Raw genomic sequence first — 15,161 nt, forward strand, 5'->3', positions numbered from 1 at the left:
GGCGCCCGAGGCGGGGATGCGCAGGGCTTCCCGCGGCCACGGCGGCGGCGGGGGCACGAGCTAGCGCTGCGGCGCGCCGTGCCACATCGGCCGGGGCCGGGGCGGCGGCAGCCCGAGCGCCGCTCGCACCATGGCCGCGCAGGGCGAGCCGGGCTACCTGGCGGCGGCGCAGTCGGACCCCGGCTCCAACAGCGAGCGTAGCACCGACTCGCCGGTGGCCGGCTCCGAGGACGATCTGGTGGCCGCGGCGCCCCTCCTGCACAGCCCCGAGTGGAGCGAGGAGCGCTTCCGCGTGGACAGGAAGAAACTCGAGGCCATGCTCCAAGGTAGGCATGCCCCTGCTCCCGATCCTCTCCCAAGTCCGCCACGGGATCGTCACCCAGTCCACTCACGGGACACTCCACCCACCCCCTCGCTCCCAACTTTGTCAGCTCGCCCGGATCGGAGGAGCTGGAGGCCCGAGTTTGTGCTGCCGCCCCGAAGTTGCCATTAGGACCGCGGCGGTGCCAACTGCAGCTGGGACATCTGAGCCGTGGCATCCTCACACAGCGGGACCGCCCAGTGTGCGGGACTCTGCCCCGCTTCCCGCAGCTGGAGTCCCGGCCACCCCTGCCGCGTCTTTTCCCTCCCCTCGTCAGTATCCGCTTCCTCCAGCTAGGGCCTGCTCCGGTCGCCTGGAAAAGCGCTGCAGATGTCAAGGCTTCAGCTGGGAGCCCCCGCCCCCACGCCGGAGTCTTGGGCTGGAGCAAGTCACCCAGGCGTGGGGCTCAGTGTCCTGGCAGTGTGAGGATAGCATGTGTCAGGGCAGCCGGGCTCCTAAAAGACATCTTGAGTTACATTCTGTTCATAAACTCCCTTGCAGCTGTGGGAGTCTGACTTGACTTTCATAATTTGGGTTTATTTTTTTATTTTTTAAAACACTTTATAGAGTTTCTGGGACTTTCCCAGGAAGAAAAACTTTTCTCCACACTGGATCGGAAGCAAATTCTGATTTATTGCGTTAGGATTAGAGCGAGTGGTAACAAGTCCAAGGTCATTCTGACCTTTAAAAAGGTTCATTAGCAGCCTACCTGTGTGGCTTACCTCCCACATCCCAAGGCAGAGATGAGGGAGCTGGAATTAGTATTATTTTTAAGGCTTGAGAGGAGATCTGGCCCCCAGCTCCCAGGAAGGGATAGTGAGGATTCAGTAGCTCTCATCCATCATCTCGGAAAGCTTGGAGGTCTGTAGCCTCGCTTTTTATGGCTGTCTGCGTGACTTATTTTGACTTTATCTGTCGATGTATCGCAGTATGGGAGCGAGTTATTCCTCTCTGGAAATGCAGTGGCTTTTCAGAACAATTAAGAGGGTTATTTTAAGAGAGAACAACATGTTTTCCTAAACAATAACTTGGTGGAAGTAAGAATCAGGATTGCTTGGCAGGCGTTTCTGGAAGGGCTGAGAACCTCTCTCCTTTGTTGCTTATTTGTATTGATAAACACCCCAAATGTCATGTCTTGGGCTCTTTTTTTTTTCTCTTTTCCCTGAAATTATGTAACTTGGTAGGAAAGTAATGGATCTGAAAATTGAAGCCGGGTTTATATTTCAGGAATTTTCATTTGTGACGCTCTCTTATTAGTTCCAGGAGTCTGCCTAGTTTGGGGGGTTACAAACAAAATGTTACAATTATGTTGCAGAAGCATTGGAAGATTGTAGCGAACCTTAAGATCCCAGGCCGATCCATTTCAGCCACTTGCCAACTTCCCCGTGTTGGAAACAGAACTGGCGATTACTCCGAAGAACGTGGTGGTACCCTCCTTAATGGATACCCTGCACAGATACTGCGGTGGGTGCCAGTTTCTGGGCAGTTCACTTGTAAAACTCTGAGTTCTCCTAGGGGATTTCTTTTTCAGTCAATTTTCATTTTGGATTCAATGAAACACGGGTAGAACATTCAGAAAACATGAACGTGAAATAGAGGGTTGTTAACCCACTTTTAGGCCCGCCATTCTAACATCTGAAGGCCTGAATCACTTTTCAGTGGTTAAATGTTTAGCAGCGAGCCTAAATGGATCTATGCATGATGAGTTAACCATTTAGTGGTTGGAAAGTTCTTTGAGTCATTTTCCAGAGTTACTGAACAAATACATTATCTTGTTGGTAAAGTAAGCCCTTGAAGTCATAGAGAATAGAACCCAGCGAGGGCACAGTGCACTGGGGCAACTTAGTATTCTTACCCACATAAACTCCACAGAATTATCGCATTTGTGAACCAAGGGTGATCTTGTGTTTATTTGTTTTATGCTATAAGTGGGTATGAGCCCTAGAACTCAGACTTGCATTCAAATCACTGTGGGACCTTGGGCAAGCTCCCAGGTTTCTCTCTGCCCTCAGTTTCTTCTCCTGTAAAATAGAGGTTGATTTTTTTTTTTAAAAGAACCTCTGTAGTTTTTTTTTTTTTTTCTTGTAGGAAGGGAACTATTTGATGCCCAAGGAACAAGATTTGCTGTAGTGTTGGTAAATACCAAGAGCTTCACAATGCAGTGTTACCTCCTGGGTCCAGATAATTTCAAGTACATACCAAAGTTTGTAACGCCCACGATATATTTGACAGATAGTTGGGGAACACAAATCGTTTGCAGTTCAGAGTTGCAAAAGCAAAAAAAAGGATAAAAACTGATATATGGAAAAAAATATTAGAAATATTAGATTCTTTTAGGTGGAAACTTTTCCCATGGATAGGGTCAAGGAAGGAGAAGTTACATTTGTTTGTATTTCTGGTTACTGTGAATTTTCGATTTACATTTTTTTTCTTTTCACAATAGCCTTTAAAAGTATATGGGATTTTCCATTTTAAACCAGGGTAAGTAAGGTTGTTGGCCTTCAAGTCTTCAGAGTGTAAATTGTCGATTATAATGCTTGGAATTTGTTTTTAGAGAGACTGTCCTGGGGGCAAGTTAATCTTTAATAGGTCGCATTTTTATTAGTGGAGAGAGTCTTCTATGTAATGGACAAAAAATTCACTGAGGTTAAAATGAGCAGTAGGGTGGTAGTCAAAGAAATAAAATACCATTCTTGCGTGATCACGGAGTCTAATTGATATACATAAAAACCACTAGACCAAAATATAGGGAAAATTACTAGTTTTTTTTTCCTTCCTTTAAAAAAAAAGAACACAGCTACTTTGAAATTACCATAAAGAATGTCTGGCATGTTTGTTGATATTTTAATGATAATTATCGATCTTGTTGGTCAGTGACTTTTTTTTTTTTTTGGCATGGGAATTTATTTTTGAGTTTAGATATTTCATGGGTCTGCTCAGCCTTGGGATGCATGCCATGTCCAGCATTTTTTTAGTGGTAAGGCATCATCATGTTCTATTTCTTTCATAACTAGCCCTCAGCAGTTTGATAGGCTTCGCTAAGGAGTCACGGTGTTGAGTCACGCCAATCAGTTAAAATGAATTACACTCTGTGAAAAGGAGGGGTTGCTATGAAAGAGATGGGGAGTGGTCCAGAGTGTCTAGGATACAGTGGTGGTGCTTGCCAGGGAACAGCATCAAAGATGAGATCCCTGGATGAGTCTACACAGAACGAGAATTCCTCATAGACAGCATAGAAGCATAAACATTTTCAAGGTTGAGTCCTAAGAGAAGTAAAGGATTTTGTGTGTGTGTGTGTGTGTGTGTGTGTGTGTTACAAAGGAGACTGACATCCAATGAGCTTTACCTTTTGGATAGGGAAGACTTCAGAAACCATGTAGGGTTTTTACAGTGCCGGGACAATTTGGGATCCTGTTTTACCTGAGCAGGAGAACTGGCTACCAGTGCAGGATAGCTCTGCGAGCAGCAAATGTGCCATGGCTCTAACTCAGCAAACATTACCATATGGTTTTGTGACTGGTCACCCTTTCTTAGATATTGTTGTGAAGATGGAAGAAATATGAAGCAAAAATATTAGAAGATGTGGAAGTTCTGGAAGTGAGGGAAAGCTTACATGAGTAGAGCTTGCTAGCTGGTGCTTCATCAAGGCTAAACAAATACCAAGAAACCAGATAGCTTTATGAAGGACAGTGGGTACATACACCGGGCTTTGGGCAGGATCAAGATTTGTATGTTGGCATTATGCTACCCGATGCTATCTTTTCTAAAAAGGAGTATTAGTAGCAGGTTTGGAACCTTGAAGCAGTTGTAATAGTTAGGAGGGAAAAAAAAGTGCATATAAATATCGCAGTGGCGGCCAGAGAGATTGCCCAGTGGTTAAGAGCACTTGCTGCTTTTATAGAGGAGCTCAGTTCTGTACCCACCGCCTGCATCTGGCAGCTCCCAAATTGCCTGTAACTTCAGCTCCAAGGAACCAGAATCCTTCTGGTCTTTGTGGATAAGATGACCACAGTAGCATATACTGACATAGACATACACATAAATTAAAAAAAATACATATCTTAGTGTTGGCTGCATAGGAAATGCTGAAATCATTCAGTTACAGCAACGGTATTCATTCTTAAGCCAGAATGCATAACATATGTATTCATGTATTAAGAATGAAAGTCCAGTTTACTAAAGGATAAATATCATGATCCCACACAGCTGTTTGATGATTATTGTCAGCTCCCTGGTTGCTTAGCCCTCAGTAGGTGGCGTGTATGGCTGAGTAGACCTCTCATAGATGGCACTGGGGACGCAGAGATCTTTCGAGCCTCTTGAGGTGTGTGATCCTTCTTGTTTTGTGTAGTTTCCATTCTGTGAAAGGCTCCGCATGCACCTGGTACTTTCTAAAGGGTTGTTAGCACTCCTTCTGTTAGAAACTGTTCTTCAGCCTTCCCCATCAGCATGTGAGAAGGAAGGACTTTTTTTTTTTTTTTTTTTTTTTTTTTTTTTTTTTTTAAAAAAAATGACTGTGCCGGGGGATGTTTTTGCTCAGCAAAAAGACGCCATTTACTCATCTATGCAGAAGGGGAAGGGGTGGTCTCATCTCAGGGTGCCGGAGGGAGGCAGAGACGGAGGAGGGAGAGAGGAAGTTCAGAGGTTAAGAGTTGCCTTTGTGGGGCAGCTCACAACCCTTTATAACTCCAGTTCTAGGGGTTCTGATACTCTCTCTGGCCTCCACAGTCATATACTTCTGCGGACCCATGAATAGAATTAAAACAAATCTTTTAAAAATTATCTCATTGTAGGGATATGTAAGCACAGACTGAGTTCTGTGTAGAATGCTGTCCCAGGGCGGGGCACATGGCACTTGGAGATGGCAGTGTAGTGACAGCAGCAGTGACATCTCTGTCCCTTGTGATTGAGAAAGTTCAAAACACACTCCGCAGAGATGGCTCAGCAGTTAAGAGTGCTTGCTGCTCTTGCAGAGTACCTAGGTTCAGTTCCTAGCACCCACTGCTTGTGAACTTCCATCTCCATGGGATCTGATGCCCTCTTCTGGCCTCTATGGGTACTGCACTCATGTGTTGCATATACCTATGTGCAGGCAAAAATTCAAAACACAAGACCCCAAGCATTGCTAGGTCTCTTTAAAAAAAGAAAGAAAAAGCAAACAAGCAAGTAATCAAGCAAGCAAGCAAACAAACAAGCATGTGAATCTTGTGTGTGTGTGTATGTGTGTAGTATTTGATTTATTTTGTAGTGAAACTTTCTTGAATAAAATCAGAACGTTAGATAGGATTATTGTAATTCAGCCAGAGAGCAGAATGCAAAGCTGACGTTACCCAGTAGCCTAATGTTAAAATCACTTGAGAGGTCCTGTAGCTTGCAGTGAAGCAACCAGGTCTATCTTTCAGACCATCCTGGACTGGGCTCTGTCTTAGTCACCTAGCCACCTGAAGAGGCCTGGGAAGATGCCCCCTTTACCGAAGGGCATAGGATAAGTGCTTTCCTTAATGTGTACACTCTCAGTAAGTCTTATCTCTGTGAAGCTGTGGGGGGTTTCTGGTCAGGTTGATCATTAATAAATTCAAGCATGGTTGGAGAGTTCTTTATATCAATGACTTTTGTAGGGAGGAATGTATTTGGCGGTAGCCAAGAAGGGGGAAAAAACCCAAACACTGGTTTACACAAGGCAGAGTCATATGGTCCCAGCCCCAGTAGATGAACAAGAACTTCAAGGAGCTCAGTATCCTTCTTGTGGTACATCACTAGTTCAGCCTGGGACCTTTGCTTTGTTTCATGTGGTATGGTTGCAAGTATCAGCCTGTAACAGCTACATCTGAGATTCATGCAGGCAAAGTCCCACCTTTATGTGTGATGAAGACTATAGTCTCCTGAAAGTTTACCCATGTGTCCTTCGGCCACCGTTTCTTCAGGAATCTTGGGGAAATGTGGCTTCTTTTCCATCCTCTGTGAATAAAATAGACAAGCAAGCATGGTTTCAGAGCGGACATTCATTGAGTCTTGATTCAAGTTTCCTGACTGTGGGCAAAGCACAGACCAAACCTGGCAGGAGCCAAATGTTGCCTGTGTTGAAAGGTTTGGGGCAGTGTTTGCAACACTGAGACTGGAGTAGTAGGCATTGTTCTCAGAGCAATGCAGGCACAAACAACCATGGCACAGGGAGGATGCCTGTATCTCCTAGAGATGACCGCCTCCTCCTCCTCCTCCTTAGACCAGATGACCCAGGGCCCCTGAGTCCTGGATGCAGCTTTACCATAGAACTGTAGATCTAGCTTTTGGAGACGCCAAACACACAACCTCTCCGTAAGTGTCCCCTTCCAGGAACGTGCTTTTTTTTTTTAAATATAGCTCCTTCTTCCCTTATTTCCCTGTCTCATCTTCTTTGATCTTTCTTCTTCTTTTATAGCAGAGTCTGGCTATAAAGCCTTGATCTTGAAATCACTCTGAAGTAGTGTCATAGGGTGAGCATCCTGTGTGTGCCATTGTCTGCATTTTGAAATTTCCCAGAATGAGCTACGTGCACCCGATCTGCAGCGTTTATTATAATAGATTTCTCCTATAAGGATGCATTGGATAGGATGGAACATCTCTTTTTGTTAAATACTTAGTGACGTGTAGGGAGTGAAGCACAGTTCTCAGACTGATTTTTGAAGGCCTTTGCAGTGGGTGTGGATGCTTAGCACGTGAGTTTAACCGTGAGTCTGTAAGTGCCAGCTCATTTACTGCTTAGCCCTTTAGTGTTAGCGTTTAGCACAAGGTCCAAGATGTGCAAAGGCACCAGTAGAAACTCTCTGAGTATACCAAACACTTACACATCTTTACAGTTTTCTGTCTTGAACTTTATTAACATTACATTTATTTATTACGTGCGTGCATGTATATGTGTGCATATGTGTGTAGTGTGTGTATGTATTTGCATGTATGTGTGTAGGTATGTGTGTGTGCATGTGTGTGTATGTGTATCTTTGTGTGTGTGTATGTATGTATGTGTATGTATGTGTGTGTATGTGTACATATGTGTGCATGCATGTGTGTATGTGTATTTGTATGTATTTATGTATGTGTATGTATGTGTGTATATGTGTATATATGTCTGCATATGTGCATTTGTGTGTATCTGTATTTGTATGTGTGTGTATGTATGTATGTGTACGTATGTGTGCATATGTGTATGTGCATGTATGTGTGTGTATGTGTATGTATGTGTGTGTGCGTACATGTGCTTATGCATAGTAGGAATTCAAACTCTGCTCCTTATGGTTGTTTAGTCACCCCTCAGCCCTGTTTACACAACCTTTCCCACCTGCTAATGCACTGATACCTGTGGATTCTGATCACGTTTATTTGTGATAAGTATTAAATTCTGTTCCTATTTATGAGGCTGGCTCCTGGAGGGACAAGATTCACATTCTAACCAGATGGTAGGGTTTTTGTGTGTGTGTGTGTGTGTTTGTGTGTGTGTGTTGTGTGACATGGAGAAGACACCCCACATAACTCTGTACACTGGGTTTTCTGAAGCCCAAAGCATTTCCTTTACAGGAAGGCACTAAATGAGAGGATTTGAAAACTACCCACTATATTTATCCCTCGACTTGAAAAGCAAATACAAAGTTACAGAGTACTTGAAGATTATAGACAGATATGCAGAATGAACACACAAACTCCTTCAATGGGTCTAAACTTTGTCAATCACTAGTGATTATATTTTGGAAGCTTTTTTCCTGGTCTTGAAAACATATGTCTGTACATCATATATTTTTAGAACCATACGAAGTTCCTACTGTACCACTGGGAAGCAGATGGGAACCTATGCTAACTACGGCTCCTACCCTGTGTGAATTAAATTACAGTAAGACCATCTCTTCTCTATTTTTTCTTTGAATTTTATCATTGGTGTTTTTCTTTTTGAGATTAATCCCCTCACCCCATTCTTTGGTTTTTCAAGTCATGGTTTCTCTGTGTAGCCATGGCTGGAACTCACTCTATAGACCAGGCAAGCCTCAGACTGACAGAGAGCCGCCTGTCTCTGCCTCCCAAGTGCTGGGATTAATGGCATATGTCACCGACATCCCGCTCACTCTCTTTGAGATTCTTGAAGGATATACTTTCAAAGATCTCTATTATTCCCTTGACTGACTTTGTTGAACTGTTTCCATATAGAATGCCTTCGGTGGGTCCACAGTAGTGCCTAGTCACGTTTCTATTCGTTGACCAGGGCTCAGCTCATGGCTCTGTGCTATGTGGCCTGGAACAAGTGAATTACTTCGTTTGGTTTTGGTGTCCTCATCTTTAAAATGGGGACAGAATCCCTTCCACTTTGTGAGGACTAGAGATGCTGTGTGTGAAATCCATATAGTGTGAGGTGAGGCAGGGACAGAGACGCAGTATCCACTGAGCTCCAGACATGCTCTCCTAAAAACCTTGCATGAGTCCTCCCTTATTCCAATAGGGAAGGAAGTCCCCGCCCCCTTCCTTCTCCCTTTTGCTTCCACCGGCTTGCTCCAGGCTCCACTTGCTTCAGCCCCTGCTTGTTCCTGGTTCCCGCTGCTCTGGCAGCACCCCGCTCAATCCAGCCCAAAGTACATTGTAGCTGTCTTCAGACACCCATATGAGGGGATCAGATCTCATATGGATGGTTGTGAGCCACCATGTGGTTGCTGAGATTTGAACTCATGACTTCCCTTAACCGCTGAGCCATCTCACCAGCCCGGAAAGGAAATCTTATTAGTGGAATTAGTACGATGGGTCTTTTGGGCACCCCCCCAACCCTCCCTCCATCCTCTGCCCCCTGTCCCCTAAAGTCTACCTTCTGTTTTTTCCTTCCGTTTTTTCTGATGGGCTCTAGCTATGAATCCAGGTTGGTCTCACGTCATCCTCACCATCCTCCTGTCTCAGCCTCTCAAGGGCTGGGGTTACAGGCACTTGCCACCACACTTGGCCGTTCTAAGGCTTTTGATCAACATTTCAAAAATAATTTTCCAGAAGACTTTCAAGGTTAGGAAGAAGAGCAGCAGGTTCAAGGGCTACCTGTCTCTTGGACCCAGGGTCCTGACAGCCTGGCTTGTTTCCGATGACAGCTGGGAGACATTGGAAGCAGCCGGGAGAGCCAGTGCAGAGTGAGGGTTGTTTGTCTTTTTATCACTGAAAAATTTAAGCAATGCCTGTCTTATCCGATTAGCATGTCTTGAATCAGGATTTCTTAAAATATGTATACGTCAGAATCCAGGGTTTGTTTTTAAAAAGCCAAGTTTCATCCTCTCTGAATCCAGATTCTTCGTGTCAGAGCGGGGCGCAGTGGGGGGTGGGGGTGGGCAGAGAGATCTGTGTCTTGAAAGCATTGAGTCTGGGACTCATGTAGGTGGTCTCGGGACCTAATGTTGAGAAACAGGAGTTGGTCGTTAGAGATGGTTAAATACTTCCAGGGGCTTTAGAGTCTTGTCTTCTGGGGATCTCTGGTACCCCGGGAGCTAGCATTTCTGCCTCCTTATGAGGGCATCTTGAGATTTTGCATCTAGGAGTGTAGTGTCTATGGGTTTTGTACAGTGGCTTGTTGAATGGATTTGGCAGGGAACACACAGCTGTTTATAGTCTAGTGAAGGGAAGAGCTTGTCTCTATTGCTGTACTTCAGTTCAGACTGCATTCGGTTTTTAAATGCTTCTTTAGTGGGTTGATATAATAGCTACTAAGTACTTTAAAAATTAGTTTTAAAAATACATTCTTTTGGGAGGAGGAGTGAGTGGGTTGGGGAAATGGCTCTGTCATTGTTTGTAGGGCCTGAGTTTGATCCTCCCAACCCATCAAACCTAGATGTGGTGGCATGCATTTATAATCCTGGTGATTGGGAGGAGGGGACATGGGACTGTGGGGCTTCCTGGCCAGCCAGCCTCATCCATTTGGTGAGTTCCAAGCCAGTGAGAGATCTCAAAAAACTAAAGCAGATGGCGCTTGAGGGATAATGGAGGCTGGATGGCTGCCATGTGCACACACATAAACACCTGTGTTCTCTCCCACACATGTAGACAGAGACAGACAGACAGACAGACAGACAGACACACACACACACACACACACACCCCACAACAAGCAAAACATTCTTCTTTTTTTCCTACATGGATAATTTTATTAAAAAACTAAAACAATCCAAAAGACCAAAGCACCAAATAGAAGTTCACCCCTCAGAAGGGAGGTCCCTGGGGCCAGGCCACCCTCCACCAGCTGCTAAGTGTCTTGCTGATGCACGAAGGGGTGGGGACGGCCTCCATGCTGTCCTTCGGGCAGATGAGCATCACTGAGGTGCCATGGCACAGCAGGAGTCCCAGTTTCCCTGTGTCCCCTGTCAGCCTGTACCAGTCATCGGGATCTCACATGGACTCAGTGATTCCATCCAGCACCAGGTTGAGCAGTGGGTCACCCTTTTTCAGGATGCCGCTGGACCTCCACTCGGATGGTCTTATCATTGTTCTTAGACATGTCCAAGATGCTTTCTTCCTTCTTTTCCAATTTGTCCACCATCTTGCTGCCACGCCCGCTCTGCCAACACTTTTCATTATAATAGAAATTTAGGTGAAGAAAACATTTTTTTTGATTGTTGTTGTCTTGGTGGTGGGTGTTGGCCATAGGAATCAAATCCAGGGCCTTGCATATGCGAAGAGATGGCATCGGATCCCATGACAGATGGTTGTGAGCCACCATGTCGGGGCTGGGAATTGAACTCAGGACCTCTGGAAGAGCAGTCAGTGCTCTTAACCACGGAGCCATCTTTTAAGCCCCTTGAAGAGAGCTTTTAAAAGGGAGATATAATTACAAGTAATCTCTTCATCCTAAGAACTGTCTCCGCTTCCTGGCTTGAATTAGGGTTACAGATCGTTTGCATAGTTTTTGTGGTTGTTCTCAAAGTTGTGATTGCTACTTTCCGTCCATCCTTTTTGCCTAACTCACCAGCTACTCCTGTGTTGTATTTCTGAGCACATGTTAGAAATATACTTTTATTATTTGTATTTGTGACACATTTGGTCAAAAACATATTCTGACTATAAGCAGAGTTGTAGTGACCATGATTAATTATTACATCATTTGAGGGGGAGGGACTATAGTTTTTGAAGTGTGTGGACTTTGAGGAAAGCATTGGCAGCTTTTATTGATTGCTCACTGAGTCTGAGACGTGGTTCCTAGGGTTCTAAGCCCTCAGGAACAAGCCCAGACAACAGTATCCTCAAGGATTATTCTAGAGTCCAATCTCTAATGTGGGTGGGGTGGAGAGACATCCCAACTGAGTTCAGCATGATATGCCGCCCTCCCCACAGGGTGAAAGACCTTTTGAGTCCTGTGAAAATGCAGAGGATCTCAGTGGTTGGACTCGTGAATGGCTGAGACTCTCAGTGGGAATGTAGGCAAAAGGCTCTGCCTCCTGCTGCCTTTGGTTAAATTGTCTTTCCCTCCTTTGTGAACAGGGGATAATAATGGCCTCTCTTTGGGGCTGTGGTGAAGATTACACAATAGTGTTTATAAAGCTGACTCACAATTGGTACCCTGTGGATGGTCTGTGTTTTTCATATTCATTTTCTTTTTTTTTTCTTTTTTTTTGTATGTAGCATCTAGCCCAGTGCTGTGAAAGAGCTGGACCATATTTCCAGAGTTAACTGGCACATGGTGAATTTGAATTAAACAACTGTCCCGTTTTGGGCTAACGGAGCTAGTATAGCCTTATGGAATGGAACGGTACATCAGGGCTTTCACTTGGCCTCAAGAAATACTTGACAGCTGTGTTTCATAAGAAGACAGAGGTGTCGGTACACAGGGTGGTCTGCCACGCTCAGCTGAGGGAGTTCAGAGAGGATTGTAGATTTGAGAATTGCCTTTTGAGGGGGGACATGCAAAATCAACTCAAGGAAGGGGAATGCTGGGTAATTCACACACATATCTCACCTGGGGTGGTGTTAAATTAAAATTCGTCAAGCTCGTTAGAAAATATCTAATTAATTATAAATACCAGCCCAGGCCTATCTTGTAGTTAGACAAGTGCCTATCCATGGTTAAATATTTTCGTTGCTCTGGCTGGCTTTGGACCTTTGGTCTTTTTGCCTTGGTTTCTCAAGAGCTAGGATTACAAGCAGGCACCACCCTGGCTATCATAAACATAATTTTAAAACCTGTCAGATGACATAAGCCATCCACTCTGAAAAATGAGACGTCTTTCATGTTCGCTAGCTGAGCCTTCCTCTTCTTTTAGTACAGTGCCTGCCGGCCAGCAGTCAGATACAGGTTTGTGGCTCACTCTCGCCATTGAAACTTTGTTTCAAACAAATTCTCAGGGTTTTGGGTGGGAAACCCCTTCAGGACACCTTGAAGCGCCTGCATTCTGAGCTTTTGCATAGTGCAAGCTGCAGACCCACCTGTCCTTTGAATCTCGGTCTAGTTGGACGGTGAGTAGGTACTGTGGGCTCTCCATCAGTGATCTCCCAGGGTGGCAATGGTAGGATTTTACCTCTGTGTGTACCTTTCCCAGGATAGCTGGAGTGTCTTGGTAGTGAAGGATCTAGACTTGGAAGAGAGCAAACCACACACCCTCTTTCCTGGCCTCTGGGCAGGCAGGTTGGCAGGACCCAGTATCCTGTGGGTTGGACGGCAGCTTGATTCAGCCTTTCTATACTAATTGAGTAAACCTTCCTTGGCGCCTGTTAGTGTTGACACATTGTTACATGACAGCAGAGAGTGATCTCTGCCATGTAGCAGGTCCCCTCACAGTTTCCTTCTCTTCAGCCAGTGAGTCCAGTTATTAGGTTTCCCGGGATAGGGTTTGTGCCTACTGGCTATATTCTGGCTTTAAGTGTCATGAGGACACCTGTATGGCCGGATCTTGGGCCGCTTTCAGAATTGTTTCAATGAATTCTTGAGAATTCATTGTTTTCCTCTGGTGTCACAAAAGACCCCCCCCATGTGTGCTCTGCTCTGTTCTCAGATGGCCTTTTAAAATCATGTTCTAAGATTTTTTTTTTTGTTGTTGTCCTTGTGGTTGTTGCTGTTGTTAAAACTGTCATTTACAGCCAAGCCAGTCCTGGTGAGATTCTTCTTGTTAACTGGTTGATTATAACGACTTAATTTCAAAAAGTTAGGAAACTTGTGTGGCCTGAGTGGTATGGAAACAGTCATGAAAAGAAATGTTGGTTTTAATACAGATTTCTAAAAAACTATTTTTGCTTAGTATGTTTTAAGAGATTTACTTTGTTTTATGTATATGGATATTTTGCCTATATGTGTGCTGTGCCCATCGAAGGCAGAAGAGCACTTTGGATCACCTTGAACTGGAGTTATAGGTAATTGTCAGCTACCGTGTGGGTGCTGGGGAGCAAACCCAGGTCCTCATGAAGAGCAGTCAGTGCTCTTAACCACAGAACGATCTGTGTGTATGCGTGTTTGCCTTTAATATGTACATATCTATGTGTGCATTTGTAGACGTGCAGTGTATAAAGGTCATGGAGGTTTACACTGTGTCTCTTCCTCAGCGACTCGCTACCTTATTTTTTGAAATGGATTCTCTCAATGAACCTAGAACACACTGAGAACTGGCTGCTGAGCGCCAGAGATCTGTCCCTCAGCAACTTCCGCAAGTGTTGGTATACGTGTGGGCTCTGGGGGTCTAATCTCAGGCTCTCTTGTTGGTGTCGCATGCTGTCTGATTGAGCTACCACCCCCCCACATCTCTCCCAGGGGGTTTTAAGATTAAATTTGCTGAAATGGGAACATGAAACACAGAATTATTGCAGGTCTGTAGAGTTTTCATTGTTTTTCCCGGGGCTTACAATTCAGGAAAAACAGCGCTTGCAGCCTCACGGTGGTTAACATAAAAAGACTGTTGCAATAAGGTGGCTGGTGTCACAGAGTGAGCATGGGGGTTGCCTTATCTGTGTAAACAATATTCAATCACACCAGGAATCTAGCACTTGGGCCATAAAGCAGGATGGGGTTGGAAAAGCATCTCATGAGAAGCCACGAAAGGGAGATGGAGCAACTGCTCAGCGGTTAAGAGCACTTGCTGCTCTTGCAGGAGCCCCGGCTCTGTTCTTGGAAGCCGCTCAGCAGAACCCATTTGGCAGCTCACAACCATCTGTAACTCCAGTCCCAGGGGACCTGACACCCTCTTTTGGCCTTGATGGACAGTGTACTTTATATGTAAGTGGATATCCAGAGGCTGAGAATGGAAGGGTAGGGAAAAGGGATTCGTCAGTGGTGGTGACAGGAGAGAGCAAGGTGGCCATGTATGTGACAGCCCAAACTGTCCAAGATAAAGAACTGTACAATCCTTTTATATAGTATATATTATTATATTTATATTACCTTATATACTTTATTGTGTAGTAAGAGGGCCTGTCTGTCTCTGTACAGTACATAGTTCCTATGAGTGTACAGTACATAGTTCCTGTGAGTGTACAGTACATAGTTCCTATGAGTGTACAGTACATAGTTCCTATGAGTGTACAGTACATAGTTCCTGTGAGTGTACAGTATATAGTTCCTGTGAGTGTACAGTACATAGCTCCTATGAGTGTACGGTACATAGCTACTATGAGTGTATAGTACATAGTTCCTGTGAGTGTACAGTACATAGTTCCTATGAGTGTACGGTACATAGCTACTATGAGTGTACAGTACATAGCTCCTATGAGTGTACGGTACACAGCTCCTATGAGTGTACGGTACACAGTTCCTATGAGTGTACGGTACATAGCTCCTATGAGTGTACGGTACATAGCTCCTATGAGTGTACAGTACATAGTTCCTATGAGTGTA

At 44.8% G+C, this 15,161-nt stretch overlaps 1 protein-coding gene and 1 pseudogene across 2 annotated transcripts in view; one reads left to right on the top strand and one right to left on the bottom strand.

Annotated features, from left to right (window-relative positions):
- The first annotated feature begins 130 nt into the window (after positions 1–130).
- Bicc1 (BicC family RNA binding protein 1) overlaps positions 131–15,161 on the top strand; it is a 240,523-nt gene continuing 225,492 nt past the window's right edge. For both annotated transcript variants that reach the window (XM_028780249.1, XM_028780250.1), the window contains exon 1: positions 131–326. In XM_028780249.1, the coding sequence (XP_028636082.1) occupies positions 131–326 (196 nt within the window). The remainder of the gene's footprint in view (positions 327–15,161) is intronic.
- On the bottom strand, positions 10,593–10,886 carry LOC114631874 (annotated as a pseudogene).

This window comes from Grammomys surdaster, unplaced genomic scaffold (genome assembly GCF_004785775.1).
Source record: "Grammomys surdaster isolate TR1022 unplaced genomic scaffold, NIH_TR_1.0 367, whole genome shotgun sequence".
Lineage (NCBI taxonomy): Eukaryota > Metazoa > Chordata > Mammalia > Rodentia > Muridae > Grammomys > Grammomys surdaster.